Source organism: Pseudochaenichthys georgianus, chromosome 17 (genome assembly GCF_902827115.2).
Source record: "Pseudochaenichthys georgianus chromosome 17, fPseGeo1.2, whole genome shotgun sequence".
Classification (NCBI taxonomy): domain Eukaryota; kingdom Metazoa; phylum Chordata; class Actinopteri; order Perciformes; family Channichthyidae; genus Pseudochaenichthys; species Pseudochaenichthys georgianus.
Genome location: NC_047519.1, coordinates 37,074,617 through 37,096,128, shown reverse-complemented (window position 1 = coordinate 37,096,128; position 21,512 = coordinate 37,074,617). Strand labels below are relative to the sequence as shown.

At 42.4% G+C, this 21,512-nt stretch overlaps 1 protein-coding gene across 2 annotated transcripts in view; it reads left to right on the top strand.

Moving 5' to 3' along the window:
• Positions 1-10,390, top strand: part of LOC117462234 (enhancer of polycomb homolog 1-like) — a 47,045-nt gene extending 36,655 nt beyond the window's left edge. For both annotated transcript variants that reach the window (XM_034104365.2, XM_034104364.2), the window contains exons 11-14: positions 5,715-5,836; positions 6,498-6,639; positions 7,145-7,463; positions 8,827-10,390. In XM_034104365.2, the coding sequence (XP_033960256.1) occupies positions 5,715-5,836; positions 6,498-6,639; positions 7,145-7,463; positions 8,827-8,899 (656 nt within the window). In that variant the 3' untranslated portion in view covers positions 8,900-10,390. The remainder of the gene's footprint in view (positions 1-5,714; positions 5,837-6,497; positions 6,640-7,144; positions 7,464-8,826) is intronic.
• Positions 10,391-21,512: the final 11,122 nt, after the last annotated feature.

The following is a 21,512-nucleotide window of genomic DNA, read 5'->3' as shown; positions in this document are numbered from 1 at the left end:
CAAATTGAAAAAGCAGTCCCGGCTATTGTTCCCGCAACCTGGAAGAGGAAAAACAAAGAAAATAAGCTTTGGTTGGACAAAAAAAAAGTATTTAATTGCAAACATGTTTGCTCACGGCGTCTTCAATCTATTAACGTTTTTTTTCGAGTAATTTCCTCTTTATAACAAGAGACAGTTTATCCAGTTGCATTGAGACGGTATTTTTGGTTTTATTTGCTCAGCTTTCTGCAGCTATGATTTCTCACTTAAGTCCGTCTACAATGAAAGCATTTCCCTTTTGTACATGGAATTTAGTTTTTGATGTCATTGCATCGGCAGGATGTCTATCCCAGTAACTATCCCAATATTCCGTTTTCACACATCAGAAGAAAGTATTCTCATTAGAAACTGTTGGCAAGCTCTGCGGATTATGGAAATAATAAAGTAAAACACAAATACATTCAATATCCTCTCAATTCTGTTGTAGACTAGGCCCATAAAGAAAAATCAATGTGGATGAGAGATACTACTCTGGATAAGAAGAGTAATGTGTGTCCTGGTCCAACTGAAGAATGCTAGTTCAGAGGTTATTGGCATCTATCCATACAATTATTCGCACACGTCGTTATACACACACGTCCGATTGCTTCCCTTTTTCAAACCGTTAGTTTCCTTTCACCTGGACCCCTTTAAGGCGAGACACGGCAGGCAAAAACATCGTTTTTCAAGTACTGGTCAATTTTGAGATTTTGTGCTATTTTGATTCTATAACATGTTTTCTTTCAGGCTTTTGGAAGGAAAACGTACAAAATACACATTTAAGTGTTTATTTTACTATAGTTTGTCTATTTGCGTCTATATATTTCTCCTAAATTCACCAAAAGTTAGCATTCTAACTAGAGCCGGGACTCGATTAAAAAAATTAATCTAATTAATTAGAGGCTTTGTAATTAATGAATCGAAATTAATCGCATTTTTAATCAAATATACATATTTGACCTGAGAACAGTGAGAATCAATTTTCACATGGATTTTACTCCAAGTGGTCTACAGTCCAAGTGCATGACATTAAGGATTTTGGTTCCTGTGGGCCTTCTAAGCTAATTTACAGATGGCCGTGAGCCCAATAGAGATTGCCCTGAAAAATGCAGGCGGACGAAATGGCACGAAGGGTTTGGGGGGTCTCCGTCCCCCTAGAACATGTAGATGTTTGCAGGTCTTAGATGCTGTCTGGTGCATTCTCTAGACTGAATTATAAGATGAACCACCACAATATTATATTGTACAATTTCAATTGTATTCTTCATTTCACTTGTTTGTTTGTGTTTGCTCGCTTGCATGCCCTGCATAGTTATAAGAAATACTTAAGTTGTTGGTCAAAACACTTTCCATCTGATGAAGGAAAATGCCTTCCCAGATGGAAAAAAGTAGAAAACATTACATTCAGTTATAACTGCCAAAACAAACGTTATGTAGACTATTATGGCTCCTGTTAAAAATGTTTGTAATGTTAACTACTGTAAGTTGGTCGAACGAATGCCTCCTCATCCGGAAGCAGACCCGAGCAGCAGTCGAGAGGAGCCGAGCGCATCCGCGAAGCACACGTCAGAGTTCCCGTTAGGCGGCAAATCTAAATATCTTCGGTCAAAATAATTTCCCTTTAGAGCAATACCGCTTCAGTTGCGCCACTTATGTGACAGACAAGAAGAGTATGTGACAGACAAGAATAGTCAACTCTAAATGTCTAACACTTAATGTGGAGAAAGAGATGTCCTGTATGGGTTGATTGTGCGTTGATCTGTTGGTAATGCCTCGGGGTTCCGGTGGGCATGTAAACAAATGCATAATGCTGCGCTATACTTTGTGGCCTCATCCAGTTGCATAGCGACACTTATTGTGTAGTTGTCTTTTAATAAGCAGGTAGTCCTATCATTAGCTAGAAGTAGCTGGATCTGATCGATATGGACATAAACGCGAGTGAAGTCTAATCTGACGGGAGAGAGGGATCAGCTGCTGCTGACGAGTCGAGACTCGACACGCAGCTCTGCATAACCACATGCAGCGGTGAGCGGAACAAAACACACACTTCAGGTTAGAATATCACACGTAGCTATTTTAATTACCTCTCAAACTACCTAAACTAGTTATAGATATGTTTAGTTTTACTGTCGGGTCACTCATTACTGGATCCACGAGCGGCATGATACTGGCATAATAGATTGCCCGATCGGGCAACCAGCAGGTGAGGCTTCATTGCCCGAGCTAAATACTAGATGGCCCCGGGCCATCGGGCAGTCCTTAATGTCGAGCCCTGAGTGCAATCCAGTGAGCTGGTTATTTTCTCAGACGTGGACTTCCTGGCCCTGAAACCAGTCATCTGGCTGAGTGTGGGTTGGGTCAGGGTGTGGTTCCTTGCACTCGGAGTCGGGCTAACTGCTACATGCTAGCTGCTACATGCTTTGCATTTAGGTGATACTTTAGGCTTGATGAGCTGCGGTGATGTGCACATTCTTTTTTGCATAATTTGCACACAGCCGTGCTCTTATCGACGCTTCCTTCCGTTTTTTAAAACAAAATGTCCCATCCACGGGGCCGACCAAAGCGGTCTCATCAGCTTGTTCGTTCATGTTTGACTATTGTTCACCGTGGTTTGTTGTTGTTTGAAGTCCCATGCTGAAGTCATGAACGTTAGTTGGTGCTCCAGTATAATCGGTACGCCTGAAACTCATCCAGTGAGAAACGTTCCGCTGTGCAAAAATAAGTGCGATTAAAATGCGTTAATTTTTTTAACGCGTACATTTTTGTGTAATTAATTAATCTTAATTAACGAGTTAAATTCCCGGCCCTAATTCTAACGTAACATAAAGTACCGCGACAGCTGTGTGCACCATGTCAACAGAGGTATCGCTGGAAAGCTGTGTCTCTCCTGCACAATCTCATCGGATCCAAATACGGTCATTTCGTTTGTATCAGCACCAATCGTGAAAGCACAAAGGGGTCTTAAACCAAGAAACAAAATCTCATTGGCTGGTGTCAATTTCTGACAACGTGATTCGTTCAGATGCGTCACGTGGTGTGCTAAAACACTTCCTGGTTAGCTTTCCGCTAGAAATTGAAATCTCAAAACGGCAAAAGAACGGCGAAAAAAACTTTCACAGAGAAGACGACAACAATTGTCACTTGCACGAAGCAAGGTTATACAAAAAACAAATGACCCCGAACATGAAATACCTTCACGGAGTGCATCGATGTGCAAGCTATCATCCAAAGAACAGGAGGGTTTAGCTAGCGCCTCACTGCAATCTTTAAAGGAAATTTCAACTTCAGTCGCGCGTAGAGACACCAAACATTCCAGTTATATTACTATCAATATTATGAAGGCTTTTACAGAAGGGTTTGTTCATATATCATTCATAGCCTGAATTATACAACATTGTATACCTAACAACATGGCGAAAATGTATATTTTAGGGCTGATTTATGGAGTGATAAAAAGAGATATCCAATATCCCTTCTGTAAAAGCCTTAGATACTAATATGACTACAAAATGAAACAAGAATTTTGAACCTGGCTTTATCCAAAGTTCAGATTTCGATTCCTGAAATGTGTTAAAATATGTGCATATTTAATGAGATAATGGTTAATTTGCATATTTAAACATGATATTTCAGAAAACTTATAATACAAAAAACAATTGCCTTATTGTAAGTAATTAACTGGAGAAATGTCTAGCTGATACTTTTAAGTTAAAAAAATTACCCTATTCACATGGGGTGTCTCGCCTTAAACACTCTGTCCGTCCTCTAGCTGCATCCTGAAGGTCTTCAAGGTGTTGCTTTGCATTCACAGAGCGCCACCTCTCTGCACACGGTGTCAATTAAATCTGGGGTTTGATAAATAAATTCATGAGATGCAGAGGATTTGTTTGTCGGGGTGTGTGGGACTAGGAGGCGTGGAGCTCTGAATACAAACGAAATGTCGAGCAGATGTTGCTACGAGCACTTCACACAGGAGTGGATTTATGTTCTGATGCGCCCATCGATTCCTGCTTTTGTTAAAACTGATCTGCATGTCAACAAAGTGAAGGACACGGACCAGAGATTTGACTACAAGAGTGGTTCAGTGTGCAGAGAGCAGCTGCCGAGGTTGGCCATAAGCCGAGCTGAATTTATAAGTGTTGTAAATGAAATGAGACAGATTGCATGAAGGGCGTTCCAGGTGTCCTGTAAACGCCTCGCAGGGAATCGATACCGCACTGAGGCGTAACAAAAGGCCACACTAATGCCTCGTAATGTGGGAATAAGACTTCATGATCAATAGAAAGCCATTAAAGACAGATTTAAGAACATGTCGTTGACAGGGTGAATAACTAAGGTGCTAAAAAATACTCAAGAAACCAGAAGTTTGTCTGAGGGTTTGTCGGGAATTGGTTCACTGGAGTAACAACAAAATAAAGGCATCTGGCTGAAGTTGCTCTCATTAGAAAAGGTGACGTGTTAAAATACTCTGGCACAACAACTGGAGATATGCAGGGACGAAAATAACGTGAAATATGTGACCTGCTCTATCGAAATCAGTCGGAAGTCGCAACGGCTCATTTCAGAATAAATGTGGATTTACGTAAAAAACTATTTTTTCAGGGTTCGGGTGTTTTGTTTGATTTTAAACAAACAAAGTCTTGGCTTTCAGAATATGACACTTTTATTTCCAAAATCACACGATAAATACATTTTTGAAGCTTGTAAATGGACGAAGACGGCTCTCACTCGCAATCTGCTCTTCCGCAGCGCTGCCCCCCTCCCTCCGGCTGACATTATGAATGTAAGCGTAGAGTAATCATAAATAACACGGCAGGGTCCGTTACAGTTTGTTTTCATCTGATTTCAATTAAACAAAGTCTTGGCTTTCAGAATATTAAACTTGTTTCGGCAAATTCAGAAGATATATACAACTTTGAAGCTTCGGCATAATTACAAGCGGAGAGCGGAGTAACTTGACGCCACAGCAGGCATAACAACAGCTGGTGTTTCTCGTGAGGGGGGAAACAAACGCAATACACACAAACGCAAAATTACACACAGACACACACGTATACACACACACACTCACGAGCTTCCCCTCCAAATGAAAATATCTTCCCTCCGTAGTATTTTGATCATTTGCTAATAACCAATCAGATCGATGGATTCCAGAGAAGAGGAAACTTTGAAGGCCTTTCTCTCAAAATGAGGACTCGGTGACAGTCATTATATAATGTGACGCTTAATATTTGGAGTACAACAACAATCCAGATATCATTAGAAAGCTAGGAATCTCCTCTTTCCAATGGTGTATACAACTCAAAATGTGTCTTCGGGTCAATGCGACTGATTTCGATGGAGCAGGTCACATATGTGATTTTTATTTAACTAAATTGTAGAGCCTAATCACTTGCAAAATGTATCTGAGAAGAGCATGTGATTCATTCAGAAGTTGACTGCACGAAACATCATCCTCCATGCGTTTTACTTTTCATTGAACTGGGATAAATGGATGGACAGTATATCATTGACTGAATAATCATGTGTGTTATTGTTTTCCTCAAATGTGAAACTGCCCCCCATTAGACAAAGAGCACAACAAGAAAACATTAGGAAGTCACGGCAGGACTTCATAACTGATGCAGCAATATCTTTTGCATATCAAGGTATGGATGTATGTCCCAGATGTGTAACTTTCTCCCGGTGTCTGTCAGCTTTCACAGCCGAACAGTACCAGCAGCATCTGGAGCAGCTGGCCCTGATGCAGAAGCTGCAGCTGGAGCAGGTCCAGCTGCAGCTGAAAGCCAACAGCACCGCCACTACACACAGCACAAAGGTGGGTTTCCCCATCAGTGGCTTTGAAGGTCACCTATTATGTACAATGCACTTGTTCATGTCTCTTCTACATCAACATGTGTCCCCTCTTCTTCATGTCTCTTCTACATCAACATGTGTCCCCTCTTCTTCATGTCTCCTCTACATCAACATGTGTCCCCTCTTCTTCATGTCTCTTCTACATCAACATGTGTCCCCTCTTCTTCATGTCTCTTCTACATCAACATGTGTCCCCTCTTCTTCATGTCTCTTCTACATCAACATGTGTCCCCTCTTCTTCATGTCTCTTCTACATCAACATGTGTCCCCTCTTCTTCATGTCTCTTCTACATCAACATGTGTCCCCTCTATCAGCAACCAAGGTAACCCCCCCCCCTTATCACCTGAATCTCCTCCTAGAGCACCTTTGAGTTCTTTGTAACCAAATGTCTCTCAGAGGGGCGTGGGGAGGGGCTCCTTACTTTCATCTAAAGTAACAGACAGAGAATCAGCACTTTGGAAACAGGGCTGAAACAGAGGGGATTATGGGTAATGCTGCAATGACCTGTTTGGTGTTTCAGCCAATCAGAAACAGGTTCTGTATATATCTGAGACCTGTGATATATTGGAGAAAAACAGTATAATATGAGACCTTAACAGTTTCCCTCTCCTCCCTCTTCCAGGGTCTGTCTCATACGTTGGACCAGGCCAGCGCTCAGTTCGCCGCCTCGGCTCTCGTCACCGCCGACAAACTGCTGGCTCTGAAAACCAAGGAGGACCTCGGCCCGGGAGGAGGAGCGGTGAACGGCGTCCTCTCCCCCTCAGGTCCGTAAACACAACAAAGCGCCACAGGGAGGCTCAGTCAGTGCGCTTCCTCTAGGAAAACAGCAGCCGTTTATATATACTTTTTTTTTTATCAAAGTTTTTATTTATGAACTAATAGATCACATGGTACAGAAAGAGGAAGGGCAGGCTACAAAACATGTTCGTGAAGTGGTTAAAAGAAAACAGAAAAATACAAAACTGTAAGATTACCAGAAACTACAGCGAGCATAAAATAAAATGATCTTGATTAGAATGATTGTACAAATGCCCTTTAGTGACGACCAACAGTCAGGCTAATTTATATATATTTGGCAAACTATATATATATATTGTGATATGGATACAAGGACACTATTCAGGGAACTATTGTGTCCCACGCAGCTCCGTGTGTGATGACTACTTCATTCTTGAGAGGATAATAAATACATGGATCCTGATATTGAATTTCAAGCCGGTGACGAGTGATATGTTTCCTGACATCCACCCACCCTCTTTTGACCCCCAGGTGTCTACAAGGGCTCTCACCTCTCGAGCACAGTGGCTCCACCTTCCTCTTCCTCCCCGACTCCCTCCCTGCTCCACCCCTCGGCCACCAGTAACAACAACGGCACCGCCCACCACCACCCCAACACCACTAACACCACTCAGGTCCTGCTGGGAAACAACAGCCTCCGCCTGGGGGTTCCCACCGGAAAGCGCGTCCACGCCCCCCGGACGCTGAGCAGCACCACCATGTCCACGTCCGCCTTAAAACTCGCAGCCGCCAACTGTCAGAAACCCAAGGTCACCGCGACCTCCGCCTCGCCGCTGGACATAGTGCCCAGGTGAGGAAAACATCCAGTGTGGGGATGAGAAGGTGAAAGTCAAATCAACTTTATTGTCAATCTTTCAGTTTGTGTGTACAGACGGAGAGATCGGAATATGCGACCGGCTATGTTTCCTGTGTTTTGAATTGCTCTTTTTGCCGCACTGTTAGTGTACAGTTTTATTAATACTGTGCTGCTGTGTTTATTGTATTTTTGTATCTCTGGCACAACAACTTCCTTCGGGATGAATAAAGTCCTATCTTATCTTGAATACCGTTTCCCACAATCCCGAATACAAAAACAAATATATATATATATATACACAATCAACCGACACATTTATACATATGCACATATTAAAAGCACAACAATTAATATATACCAAATAACAGCTTCAATATCTTTGAAAAACCACATTAGTGCAAGACTGTCCATAGCAGCGTAAAAAGTGTGTGGTGCTGGATGTGTGTGTCTGAGTGTGTGTGTGGGGTGTTAAAGTCCAGGTCCAGTGGGAGTATGATGTTAAGATAAAATAAGTACTTTATTGATACCAATTTGGGAGAAAAAACTTCTCAAATGGAAATAAAATAACATTCAAAAATTATATATATACATGTTGAAAAATACTGACAAGGCAACAAAAAATTAAATAATGTTATCCCTGAATTGTAAAGTGAAACGCATCCAACTGGTCTATTTTGGTATATTTTTCACTGTTAAACACATTGGTATAAAACAGACCAGTTGGATGCATTCCGCTTTACAATTTAGGGATAAAATTCCTCATTTTGTTAAATATATTGCTAATAAAAAAAAGGACCATGAAGGTTAAAGATTGGCCCGCACGATATTGGTAAAGAAATGTTTTTAAGAGGCTCCAGGAAAGGAAAAAGGCCTATATTACATCATTGAAATGCAGAAAATAATTGAATATTTCGTAGTTTTGATCAAGACTAAAGTTGATCAAAAGATTTAAGTGGGAAATAATGTTGTGGCAGTTTTTGGAATAGGAAATTGTTTAAATTAATGATTAAAAGTACGTTTAAAATGTAACTCAAAAACTAATAATGAACCAAAATCAATGTTGTTGCTTATTTTTGACATATCCAAGGCTGTGAAAAAAAGAAAAATCCCCCTTTCTCCAAATATGTATGGGGAAAAAAACTATTGTAATGGTTAAAATCCTGTAAAATATTTGGTAGTTTAATCGGGACTGAAGTTGATTTAACGATTCAACCCAAAGAAGTAGGGGGGAAATATTTAGATATGACATTTTTATCAACATTTTTGGCCTGAATTGACAATTAGGGTTGTACCAGTGATACCAGTGGGTTTTTGATGCCGTTACTCGCAGCTAACTGTGTTTTCGTTGTGTTTTCAGGGAGAATCACGAACAAGAGAAGCCAGCACTGAACAGTCTGTCAGAGAACACAGTGGCCATGGAGGTCACGTAGGGGGGAGGGGGAGAGGAACCCCCATTTTCTTTTTTAGGTGCTATGCATCGTTCGTTATTGGTGGCGGAATGAGCAAGACTTGGTTTCCTCTGCAACTGTTTTGGGACTTAACTGCAATGCTCGTCTCGTACAAATCTTTTTTTCTTCCTCCCCTTCCCCCCCATTTCCCCTATTTGTTACTGTTGATAAGAGATCGTCTGTAAATTCTTAATATGACAATTATATGTACAGTACTGCATATTTGTAATACCCTCCCACACACCCCCACCCCTTTGTTCTTGTATATAACATTACTTGAATACAGAATTGTTCATTTGTGATGTTTTGCACTCGAGATATAAAAAAAAAAAAACTAAATTAAAACAAGAGAACGACAAACTGGTGCGAGTGTGAGAGAAATGTATGTCATCATCACATGGTGCGGGACCTGCTGTTGGATCTATTTATTGTGCCGTGTTTACAAACCTTTATTTTCCCGTTCATGTTTTTTATTTTTAAATCCGTTCACCCCAAACCCCCTTTTTTTTTTGTACACACTGTACCCCTCACCGGTTCCCCCCTTATCAGTGTTTAGCTAGATTAAAAAAGAAAACTTAAAAAAAAAATATCATTTTGGATGTTGTGAACATGGCCGGGGGCTCGTCTGATTTCTGTAGGACGAACTTCCACGATGTTCCCGTCATGTTGCATTCAGGCGCAGGGCCGGAGAAGAAAAACCACGACGGGTGTGATTTGTTTGTCGTAAGCATCAGTTTGTCAGTTTCCACAATGATCTTCCATACATATAATATTCCTGAGACGAGGAACAAAACAATGGGGGGGATGAATCTTTCCCAGAAGACTTTGCTGCTTCTGATTTATCTAAGCACTATATCATTTGTTTGTTGATTTAATGCTGCTTCTGTATGATTTCCGCCGTCTGGCACCGGATGGTTTTATTTACTTAATCTCTCAAAGATAACCTTTTTTTTATTTTTAAGAATAAATATTTTTGTATCCCCCACACATTTATTTTTTCATTATAATTCCCCTCACTTCATTCTTTTGTTACTTGTTGATCAAAAAATAAATATAAGGGAGTAAAAAAAAATGCAGTAACTGACCTTATCATTCCAGCTTCTACATCATGATGTATGAAAATAAAATAAAAAAGCAGTTTTTCTCTACTTTTAGAAACTCTCCTGTCGGCTAAAAGGCCACGAACCACACGTTATCGGGTGCCTTCATTCGGGACATACAAAAAGAAATAACCGTTACAAAAAAAAATCATCGCTCTCTTCTGTGAAGAGTTTGGTACTGAACAAGGCTACTTGTAGTTTCTCTGTCTGTACCACAATCCCAAAGCCGATTCCACTGGCCCAGTTTGTTTTGTTTTTGTAGACCCTTCAACCACACACACACACACACACACACACATGGGAAAGACTAAAAATCCTCTTGAATTGTCACAAAATGAAATAAAAATCCAGGGCATTATGTGTTTGACCAGCATCTCTCGTTATTTTGTCGTCTTTGTCTTCAGCGTGTTCGCAAGTAAACAAACGCATTTTAGTTGCGTGGGTTTTTTTTTGTGTGAAAAAAGTGTAAAAAGAAAAAACTGGCTGTGAAAAAGGGTTTTCAGTCCCATTGACTTCCATCCAATCTCCTTTTTAATGCTCCGTTTTTTTATAATTAAGAACATGAATGTGGGGTGAGAATATTTTAAATGGCAAAATAAACATATTGCATTAGCGTAATATTGCATAATTTCCTGCTTGAAATTATATAGGAATAAAATAAGCTCCTGAATTCAGAGTTAAACATTTTAACAGATTTCTGTTCCAGTTCTTAAAAGAAACCCTATCATCCTTTTTAAGGTTTTCCCTTTCCTGTAGTGTGTTATTTAGGTTGTGTGCATGTAAATGGTCTGCAAAGGCTAAAATCCCCCCCGAAACACCTCCATCGGACTCCTTTGTTTGCTCCGATGACGACTCTGGAGAGGCAATCTGCCACCAGGTTCGACTTGCCAGCCACGTGCTTAAAGGGATAGTGGAAATTGAACCCCAAATAGTTTCGTTTTAACTTATATACAAGCATAATTACGTACCGAAACAATCACACCTGATTAAAAAAATATAATAATTGCCTTACGCATGTTAGAAGCACTTTATTGCAGCTTCCCCGAACTTTTTTAGAAACGAAATGATCGATTCAGCCAAACCGGAAGTGAGGAAAACTCAGGAAGACGAAACAATAACAAACCATGGCGTCTATGCAGAATGAACGTGGAAGGGCAAATATACCAGACAAAGAAGAAGGATTGTACGAGGTATCCAGCGATGATAGCGAGTCAGAAACATCCTCTCGGCTTTCCTGCGAAAATGTAGTTTTAGGAACTGAATCTGAATCCGGTTCAGTAAGCGACGATGGTGAGAATATTGAGCCAGACGATGGACCATTACGTCCTTATTTGTTCGAGCCCGAGGTGATGGAGTTAGTTCACGGCATGGGCAATGGCGAGGATGACCAGGACCAGGCGCCAGATGATGCACCCCTACGCACAAATAATCTTGACTGGTAGGTCCCTAAGCATAGCTCACGCTAGGCGCTATATTATATATTGCAAAAGTTGGCATGCATGCACTGTAGGCCTATGGCTATGCCCGAGGATGACTGCATGTAGGGTACATTTCATAACATACCAGGGTCAGGTTCACATAAATTATCTTGTCACATTTATTATTGTATATGAAACAGCCTTATCGGCATTAATTACATGAATACATTTAAATGAATTGTATACTAGCATGATATACAGCTAGAGCCAATCGGTCTTTTGATGTAGTATGGTCCTAATCCTAGGTTAGCCAGGCTGTCTGTCAAGTGTAGGCTGTACTCACAGTAATGTTCGTCTATCATGTCTATATGATGACTGTAGTGTACACATTCGACACTGTGTACCGGATTATCGGATGACGAGGCCTCCGGGCGCCTAATCGACAGGCAATAAATGGCGTTGTACACAATGGTACAGGCTAATGATGCATTAAATCAGCCAGAAAACATAATAAAATACTCGTGCCTCGTCCAATGTTTGTGCCCGTCTTCCTTTGTTTTCGTCATCACCCGAAGATTCCCGAAGTATTTCGTTTAATTGAGAGGGCGTGGTCGGGAGCAGTACAATTGAAAATAAAATGAAACTAGGCGCATGAAATAAAAAAAAATGGTTTATTATGCTTATTTGTAATAAAAATACATAAGTTAAACCCAAAATTCGCGGATTTCCTCTATCCCTTTAATGTCTGTGGTGAACTCCGAGATGTAGGAAAGCTGCCGCTGCTGACGTGCCGACCAAGGCTACGCCACTTTAGACATGGCGAACGTGAGTAGTTATAACCATACCGCTTTCGTCAAATTAGTATGCATAGAAAGTGACAGGTGGACACGCCCCCAATTATGCAAATGAGCTACGTCCGATTGGAGTGAAAGGCCCCCCGGCGTAGTTCTTTGATGTACTGTATAAGTGCTCTCTTTAAAGTTAAGGTATTTGACCCCCACCCCTGAGAGTTGAATAATTAGCCTTGTAATCAGATATGAGTGAAAAGCCCCAGGCAGCCCCTTTTGTTGTCTAGTTCTTTGATGTATTGATTAAGTCAGTCTCTCTGATCCCTGCCCCTCAGAGCCCTTTGTTGTCTAATCTAATTAGCCTTTGATGTTGCCCTTTGATGTGATGTGTTATAACAGGCAGGTGTGATTTCACACTGGTGAAAGCCTTTGATGTTAATCTCTGTGTATCTTTTGAAGCTATGTGTGAGAATGCCCAGCCTCCCCCTTCTCCCCACCCCTCCTGAGGCTATGAGCCAACAGAGTAGTGTATAGAGATATGCTCAAACTAAATAAAAAAAAGACAGGCAATTCAGTTTACCAAGTCACCTTTTTTCAAAAAAGAAAAATGTCCGAGAGACTTCTCGAATTGGGTTTAATCAGCCTGTGTGACAACTTACAGCCACCCGTCCGAAGCGCCAGTCAAGAAACGAATGCAGCATCTGCGAGGGGTTCAGACGCCTACCTGCCTGTCAGCCTGGGCACAAACTTATCTCGTGCCCTCTTTTGGTCATGTGCGCGTTCATGTGTGCTGGAGGAGGGGCTCTGTGAGGAAGTGGCAGATTTCCCCCCCAGTTTGAATGCAAAAGACTCACTTTTTACAGAGGGCTCCGCCTACCACTCAACATAACAAGTCCCGCCTTTCCTCACCAGATCATTTAAAAATGAGAACCCCTCAAGGACATTTTGTGAGCAGCAACCATCGAGCGTGCAGGTTTTGAAAAGCTGTTAAAGGAATGTTGAGCTCATTCAGACTATTTAAAAAAACCCCGCCAGCCTTTAGGCTCCCGGGCATTTGTTTTATACGAACAGGATAAATGTTTAAATAAATCTAACATGTGTGAACCTTTTACAACTATCCCCATTTCTACAAATTCCCCCGCTGGTGTCCATCCATCTGTACTCGTGATTAATTTACTCATAATGTACTCGGCATTCTTACGGCTGCGCGTAGGGAGATTATGAAGTACCTCGTTCTTTATTTTATCATCGGACGTGCCATCCTTTTCTTCTCCTTTTACCACCCCCGTGTCTTCAGGTAGAGTTAAAGTAATATGTCGTTCCTCCTCCCCGTCTTGTTTGAGGTGAGATATCTCTGTAGCAGGGTGTTGTATTTTTTTATTTTTTCATAAGGGGGTAATCCTGTTTCGTTTAGCACTGCTCTCATTTTTTCATCCAGAACATCTTCGGCAGTGCGTCTCATTGATTCCTTACGATGGGGGTTAGTTACACCAGTCTGATTGAGCTGATTAAACTGATGAGGTGATAACAAAAACATCTTTTGACTCATGATCGAGCGAGTCCTCCTAAAAGCTGTCCTAGAATGGGGATCACAGCACCGAGCAGCGGCAAAAGAAAACCTCCAGATTGCTTTCTTAAGGTTTTGAATTTAGTTTTTAAGTTGGTCTTTTTATTGGCCAAGAGTTTGAAAATTTTCTTTTGCTTCTTGAGCTTCTAATACTGAACACCAGACAGGGGAATGTTACCATTTAAAATATTTAAAGACAGCTCACAGAGTGATTGAAGAAAATCCGGGGAGCAGTTCTCGAGAATATCCTTGCGCTTTGAAGGCGGGGCTTGACACAAGGCCTTCAGCAGAGGCATGTTTCTTTTTAAACGGGCCGACATACTGTTTTTTCAGTTTTCGTTTTTGGTACATAAACAACTGGCCGCTGATTAGGAAGTGCTCCCGATCTAAGTCTGTAGATGTCTGGACAGCTGGGGGTCATGTCTACGATTAAATAGCCGTGAGGTTCGTTGGTAACGTCCTCAAAACTTTGTAGGAAAAATGATTTATTACCCGGGTGTATTTGCTGAGCAAGTATGTTCATCTGTAATCTGTCTCTGGGGTTTTTAAACAAGACCATGTAATTAGTATTCAAACTAATGGTACGACTGTTTTTCCCTTGATGAAAAACATTTTGAGTAAGCATAACGCTCATATTTCTATGATGACGGTATTGGGTGAAAAGTCTGACTACTTCAGGATGCTCCGAGGCCTGAAATATAACATCGTCCAATATAATCAAATGACTTTGGTCAGGAGGAAATAGAGATTCGTCTTTAAATGATTCAGGCAGATCTTTGATGAACTTTATATTTTTATTATTTTCCTGCAGTTCGGCATACATGGGCTGGAAAGAAGTATAAATCCACACAATATTTTGAGGCTGTACATCCATTACATGAATACAATTTTGCAATACATTCTTGACACAAAAAGTGTTTCCACACCCACTGGGGCCCACTACTAAACAGGAAAAAGGAACTCGTAGTCTGGGCTCAAAATCAATTTGACGGGGTGAAAACATTTGGTCTCTTCTTATTATTTCTCAATACCCAAAAGGCAAAGTATTTCCTCCGTCTAGCACACGTCTCTTATCAAACACAACTCGGAACTTTTTGGTGAATGACACATTTCTCAAAACGAAATCCTTCTTATTACGTACAATGTTGTGTTGCGGGGCCTCAATTACCCTCCCCCTCTCAGAGTTTTGGACGTAACCCTCCACCAGATCTGCCAGACTGTCAAAGTTCACTCGTTCACAACATTCGTGCGTTTGTGTGATGCGTGTGAAAGGCATCACACAAACTACAAACCTTTTTTTGATTTTTGGTTTGATAAGCATAACTTTTAGGGCCTGCTGAAACAAACTCTTCAATCGTGTCGCCCCCCAGCTCATCTGTCAGATCACCTAGATAAACCCCCATGGGCAGTGGAGTCTCACCCCGCCTAGTCACATAGATGATACTATCTGTGTCGTAGTAGAAGACTCTGTGTTGTAATTTCTCCAATTCACTGTACAGTTTCAGCCTGGCATACGCAGTGGTAAATGCTGCAATGAATATGTTATCTACCTTGTTGGGAGGAGAGTAGCATTTTTCACTGTAGCACCACTGAACAAGAGCCATTCTGTCGTTGAGGAATGAGAAATACTTAACCTTATGTTTAGCTGAAAACAAGAGGTGAAGAAATTCTTCTGTTTTGGTCACAATCTTAGTCTGAGTCAGGTTGTTTCTCTGGGCAAATTTACCCCAGAAACTGTTGAGACATAGTTTTGCCACTTGTCTTTTGGATGGATTTGATTTGATTTTATCTGCATCCAGCAAGATAGCCTGCTAAGCGTGATAGTCTGCCACATACTTTTGTCTACTCTCATCATCTGAGGCCTCTGAGGGGTAGCCTGAAGCTTCTTGTTTACCCTTCAAAAATGTGTGTATATAGTCTACAAAAATGCTGTCACTTTTCTTCTCAAAATGCCACACCTCTGTGATCTGAGTCATCTTGTACCCCATGTCCAGGGCTTTGGTGAATTCAGGGGTCACCCAAACGCCTGGTAATGCTCTTTCCTCTTTGCTATGCGTGCAGGGCCCCTGTTGGTTGTTAAGCTCAGCGCATGTACGGCATAGGGTGAACACTAGCTTACCCCCTGCAGTTCGGTAGGGCAGGACAGGAAAGTAAAGACCCCGGGGGGGATCTACTGTGGCTCTGATTAACCCAAAATAACTGCGAGGGTCTTTGAAATCTCGGAATATGATCTGGGGGTGTCCAAGTGGATATAGGCCTGTACAGTTAACAAATGGATATAAGGATGTGAAATCACAATAATGAACCAATTCATCTGCCGCTGCCGTGTGCCTCAGTTTTACAGCACAGGTCCTTCCTCCGTAAAGAGCATCGCGGGTGGTCAATGGTTCTGGCGCTTTGTATTCCCTGAGGAAAGCCTGTAAATCTTGTTTGGATTTTTTCATCTCACCCCATGTATGCTCACGCATAACGACCACTATGGCCCCGTGAACAGACTGTAGCTCATGCAGCTTTTCCTCACTAGCAGCATTGAGCTGCTCAAATGTATCACCTGTCAAGGGGTTTTTCTCATGCCCCTTGTAACAAGATGGACACCCGTGATAGAAGCAACCAAGAAATTCCCAAACAATCTTGGTCCCGGCTACTTCAGCAAAACCATCCACGACAAAACGCCCCACTCGTTTTTCTCCTTCGTTCAACGCATGTTGAATAAATACACCTTCTGTCTGGGCTATCCACTCGAGCCATTGAACGCCGGCGTCTGAGTACGTCTTGTTTTCACGGCGGTAGTCGTTGGGTGGGGGTATTGCCAGGGTTTTGGGCGGTAGAAAGTTGGTGGTAAAAACTTTCATACATGCAGAAGCTATGGTCGCACGGCTAAAAGGATCTACTCCAGTCTCTGTTAGGAACCCTTTTCGAAATAAAGTGACCCCCTGGGCAAGAATGTCCACATCGTTTTTACAGTAAAGCAATGCCTGCTTTCGAAAAGTGCCAGTGCATACCGTCTCATACCAGGTGAAAAAGTCACTTTTTTCATCAGTTGTCATTCGTTCAATCCCATAACAGTGTGCTTGGGGATAAGGGCCTATAACTCAGATTGGTCTTAGAGCTGAAACCGTGGGGGAAGTACCCCTTGATTTTATCTTCAAATCCCAAAGCTTTAGGCATTGCTGCTAAGCTCATAGAGAGATAAGACAGTGAGTCTATGTACTTTTGTCCGAAATCCTTGTTGGTAAAAGAGATCACTTTACTTCCCTGCATTATCAAATAGGGTTTTAATCCTTGCTCAATCATGGCATTGATAATGAGATAGCTGTCAAAACCCTTGGCATTGTGAGCGATGAAGGTTGCATTTTTGAACTTTGGACGCCTAAAGTGTGCCAGAAACTGCAGTGCACAGTCGGTGCCCTCCGCGACCCAAATTTCACCCGCAAGGGTTTTTATGCAGTTGTGTGGTTCTTATCTGTCAAATAATAACACACGAAGAAGAAGAAAGACCGGCTACACGAAGAGAAGGGATTAGACGCCGCGGCAGACAGGCAGAATGAAAAAACATGGATACAAATCAAAGAAAACAAAAAGAAAAAGGTGGGGCCGAGAAGGCAAAAAGGTGAAGTCACTCGCAGGTGAAGCATATCAATGTCGCAAATTGACAGACCTTTTTGGCAGCAGCGCTGCTACGTAAGCACTATCAGCAGCAGCTTAGAACAAGTGCAAGATGATGAAGAGAATGATGAGGGCGCGAGTTGAGCTGCTGGAAGAACCAGCTCAACTGGCACATACAAGTGCAGGGCAAGAGGTGGGTGAGAATTATCCCTTGAACTCAGTGGCGTTTTCTCCTGGAGGCCAAGAGAAGCCAGGCTTCCCCTGAATTTTGGATTGTAGTTATAATATTAATAAATAAATAAAAACACTTAGTTTAGTTTCGGTAATAATTCTGCCGGCCCGTCTCTCACCCATTCTCTCTGAGTATTTTACAAAGAGTGAAACAGCGCCCCTCTAGGTGTTATGGTGAAACAGTAGATTGCACTCTGTTGCGAGGAGGCCAGCCGAAATTGGCTTCCCTTGGTTAAAAAAAAATTGAGGGATTGACCAATCAGATGAGGCTCACGTCATGGCACACAATCCAATCAAATCGCAATAAAACTTCAGTTCGTACTGTAACTGTCATCACCGCCCTTAAAAAGCAGCAAGCAACTGAAGCAAGTGCAATTATGGAGGGTAGAGATTTGGAGTATTTCATCAAAAATAATTGTACTAAATTCCGCTACAGCAGCAACTAAAAATGAAATCTGATGACAGGCCAATGCCTAAACTGGAGCTGTGTACAGAGAGGAAAAAAGGAACGAATCAGACGTAAAACTTTAAATAATAAACAGCGGACTTCTAACATTTTACATTTCATGTGGCCGGACTGGGTCAGTTTCCAGGGCTGAATTTTAGTCCCAGTCCGCCCAGGGCCCCGGCATGTCCTGGAAAGAGTTGAGAGTGCCATACGCCCTTGTAAGGGCAATGCCTGTAGCACCATGGAGCCTGTGTGGGCTGGACCTGTATTTTACAGGAAAGGAGTGAGCAGAGGGTGGAGTTGTCGATTCTTGTTCAGTTTTCATCTTCCTCACCCTCTCAAACTTTGAGTTGCGCGTGCTGCTAAAGAGACGCGCTACCATGGAAACCAAACAATGGTGTAGCTGTATTAAAGTCCGAGTGGAAACAGTCGTGAGTAAATCTGATTTAGTCAGAAATCGGGAGAAATATGACCCCGGGAGGAAACCGGGGAGAGGGCAATGAAATCGGCAGTCTCCCGCGAAAATCGGGAGGGTTGGCAAGTATGACACACACACACACACACACACACACACACACACACACACACACACACACACACACACACACACACACACACACACACACACACACACACACACACACACACACACACACACATACACATACACATACACACGCACGCACACGCACAATGTTCATATTTAGTCTCCTGATTTTAAATGGGAATTAAATCATTTGAATGTTCCCAAAGCACCAGTGTTCTGCAGTTTGTGTGGGCTTACTGTACTGTTGCACAGTTTTGGAAGATTCATAGCTAACCACACTGAAGATTATGGATTATCTCATATTTTTAAGCCTCAATTTGTCCTCCCCCCCCACCCACCCACCCTCTAACATCACCAGATAATTTAAGGGGTAATTTCTCAAAAATGTCTTCCGGGGGTGGATCCCCCCGGACCGCCTTAGTATGGTTTGGTCCCTATTTCCATAGCCCCACCAAAAATATTTTCCACCAGCCGCCACTGGCCAGGGCATGTAGGACAGGGCCGGGGCTCAAGGAGTGGTGAGTCCATGGCTGAAGTTGAATAGTCCATTTAGCTTAGGAGTGAAATGACCCGGAAGTCTCTCAGTGGCAGCCATGATAAGTGCTGTTCAAATTCTCTAGATGATAGGAAAGGAGGTTTCAAACTTCCTTTATAACCTCCTTTAGCTTAGGAACCACTGGACCTCCCTCACCGAAAGGAGAGGAGAAAATGCTGCCCCACAATGCCTTGCAGCCGCAGCATTTGCCGTCACACAACAGTCAGTCCTTCACGGAAACAACCGATTATGACCGAGAAATCATGAAAGTCACGGTGCTTAATAAGTATTTTAAAACGTATGTGGTAACTTGCCAAAGTGCTTTGTTTTGAACGTTCATCAGTATTATAATCAAAAAGATTATAAAAAAAAAAGGTTTTTACTGAAATGATCAAATAAAGTCAACATTTCACAGTGTTTACTGAGCTGGGTTTGTTCAACTTTTAAAAGATGTTTGAATGGTGATATACTTAAGGAATAGCTCACGACAGGCTGTCGAGGGGCTGTCGAGGGGTTGTCGACCCTCCGCTTCGCGTCGGGCCGAACCACGCCCCTTAGCTGTGATATAATGAGCATATACCACGGCCTGAAGTGAGCTATTGCTTTTATAAAACGGTTACCAAGTGTGGCAATATGAAAAAAAATACACACTAATTTAAATAGTTTTTATGAGTAAATAATGATGTTCAAAATAAAATAGTCCCTCCGTTGCCTTCTGCGCGAAACATAGTGCGAGGTGGTTGCTATGCAACAACACTAACAGCTAGCGAACATATTAGACAGAGAGCGTTGATCCATTATTTGGCTATTTATTTACATTCATTTGTATGTTGCCGTTTATTGTGCACCGACTGAAACCCTGTCCAGCATCAGCAGCATGGCTTACGGGGTTACTTGTTGAGGTTGTTCGAGGCTGTTGCTTGACGTGGCGAGAATATTGCTCCACTTTCTCCGGTCCCCGAGATTCGGTTTACAGTAGCTCTAGGCTAGAGAGAGCTTTCGCACCTGTGGCCACTAACGGTCATAATTTCTCTGCTTTGTTTCAAGACCCCATCAGAAAGCTTTTGAATGGTGGTACTTTTCCAGTTGGTCTACCTGCTCTTCACGTAGCTCTGCATGTCGTCGTTTAGGTGCTTGTTTCTTTCTGGAGATAGACACTGCTCAATCCACTCCTCCATAGTAAGACCCCCCGGAGGTCGAAGTTAATCTTAAATGTTTCCATCTTATGCTTTGTAAGTTTGTTCCGTAACGGAAGAAATGTAAATATATTTATAAAACTGACAAGTCAAATCAAGCAATCTGATTGGCCGATAGTGTTTTTGCGGACCTCTTTGATTACAGATTTGAAAACATCGTTGCTTTCTTTAAAAGTAGCACACTTCATGATGTCAAACCTTGGAAAGTATCTAGATATCCCTGCCCTGATGCCAAAGGAACTGCACACTGAATATGTTTTGATGTCTATGTCTGGACCGCTGCGTAAAAAGGAGGGTTTCTGCCCCGTTACTTCTCCGCTGCTTTCTTGTTCCAGTATGAAAAGAAAACTGCAGGCAGTTTGCTTTTCTACGGAGCCCCTAAAGGGACATGAAAAAAAAAAAAAAAAAAAACAGGGAGAAAAAAAAAAGTCAGGATAACGGGTTAGTATTTCGTGCGCACGAGAAACGAATCCGTTATCCTGACTTTTTTTTTGTTGAGAAAGTTACCGATGCACCAAGGAGGAAGTGGAACACGAGACAACCATGTCATTGCAGACTGTTATGTTTACGTGGGGAAATGACAGTGCATACATTATTTGAGATATATATCGTACTTAGACTTCACTTTAAGGACATTTCGGCCAGGGGTGTGTGGTCACTCCAGGAGGCAGCGGGACGTGTAACTCAGAGAAGAGCAGCACCAGCGCTCAAAGAGCTTTTACGCACCGCCTACACTGTGTTAACCTTCATTGAACAGCTATACATGATGGGCGGACTGGGACTAAAAATCAGCCCGGGACTCGCACCCAGCCCAGCCCACGTAAACTGTCAACGGGCGGCCCACTTCGGTACCGGCCCAATGGGAATCGTCCCGAACGTCCCGATGGCCAGTCCGCCACTGGCTGTGTGTGTGTGTGTGTGTGTCCGTGACTCTCAGAGTACCTGCTGCCCCGCAGCTATCACACACACACACACACACACACACACACACACACACACACACACACACACACACACACACACACACACACACACACACACACACACACACACACACACACACACACACACAGCCAGTGGCGGACTGGCCATCGGGACGTTCGGGACGATTCCCATTGGGCCGGTACCGAAGTGGCCCGCCCGTTGACAGTTTACGTGG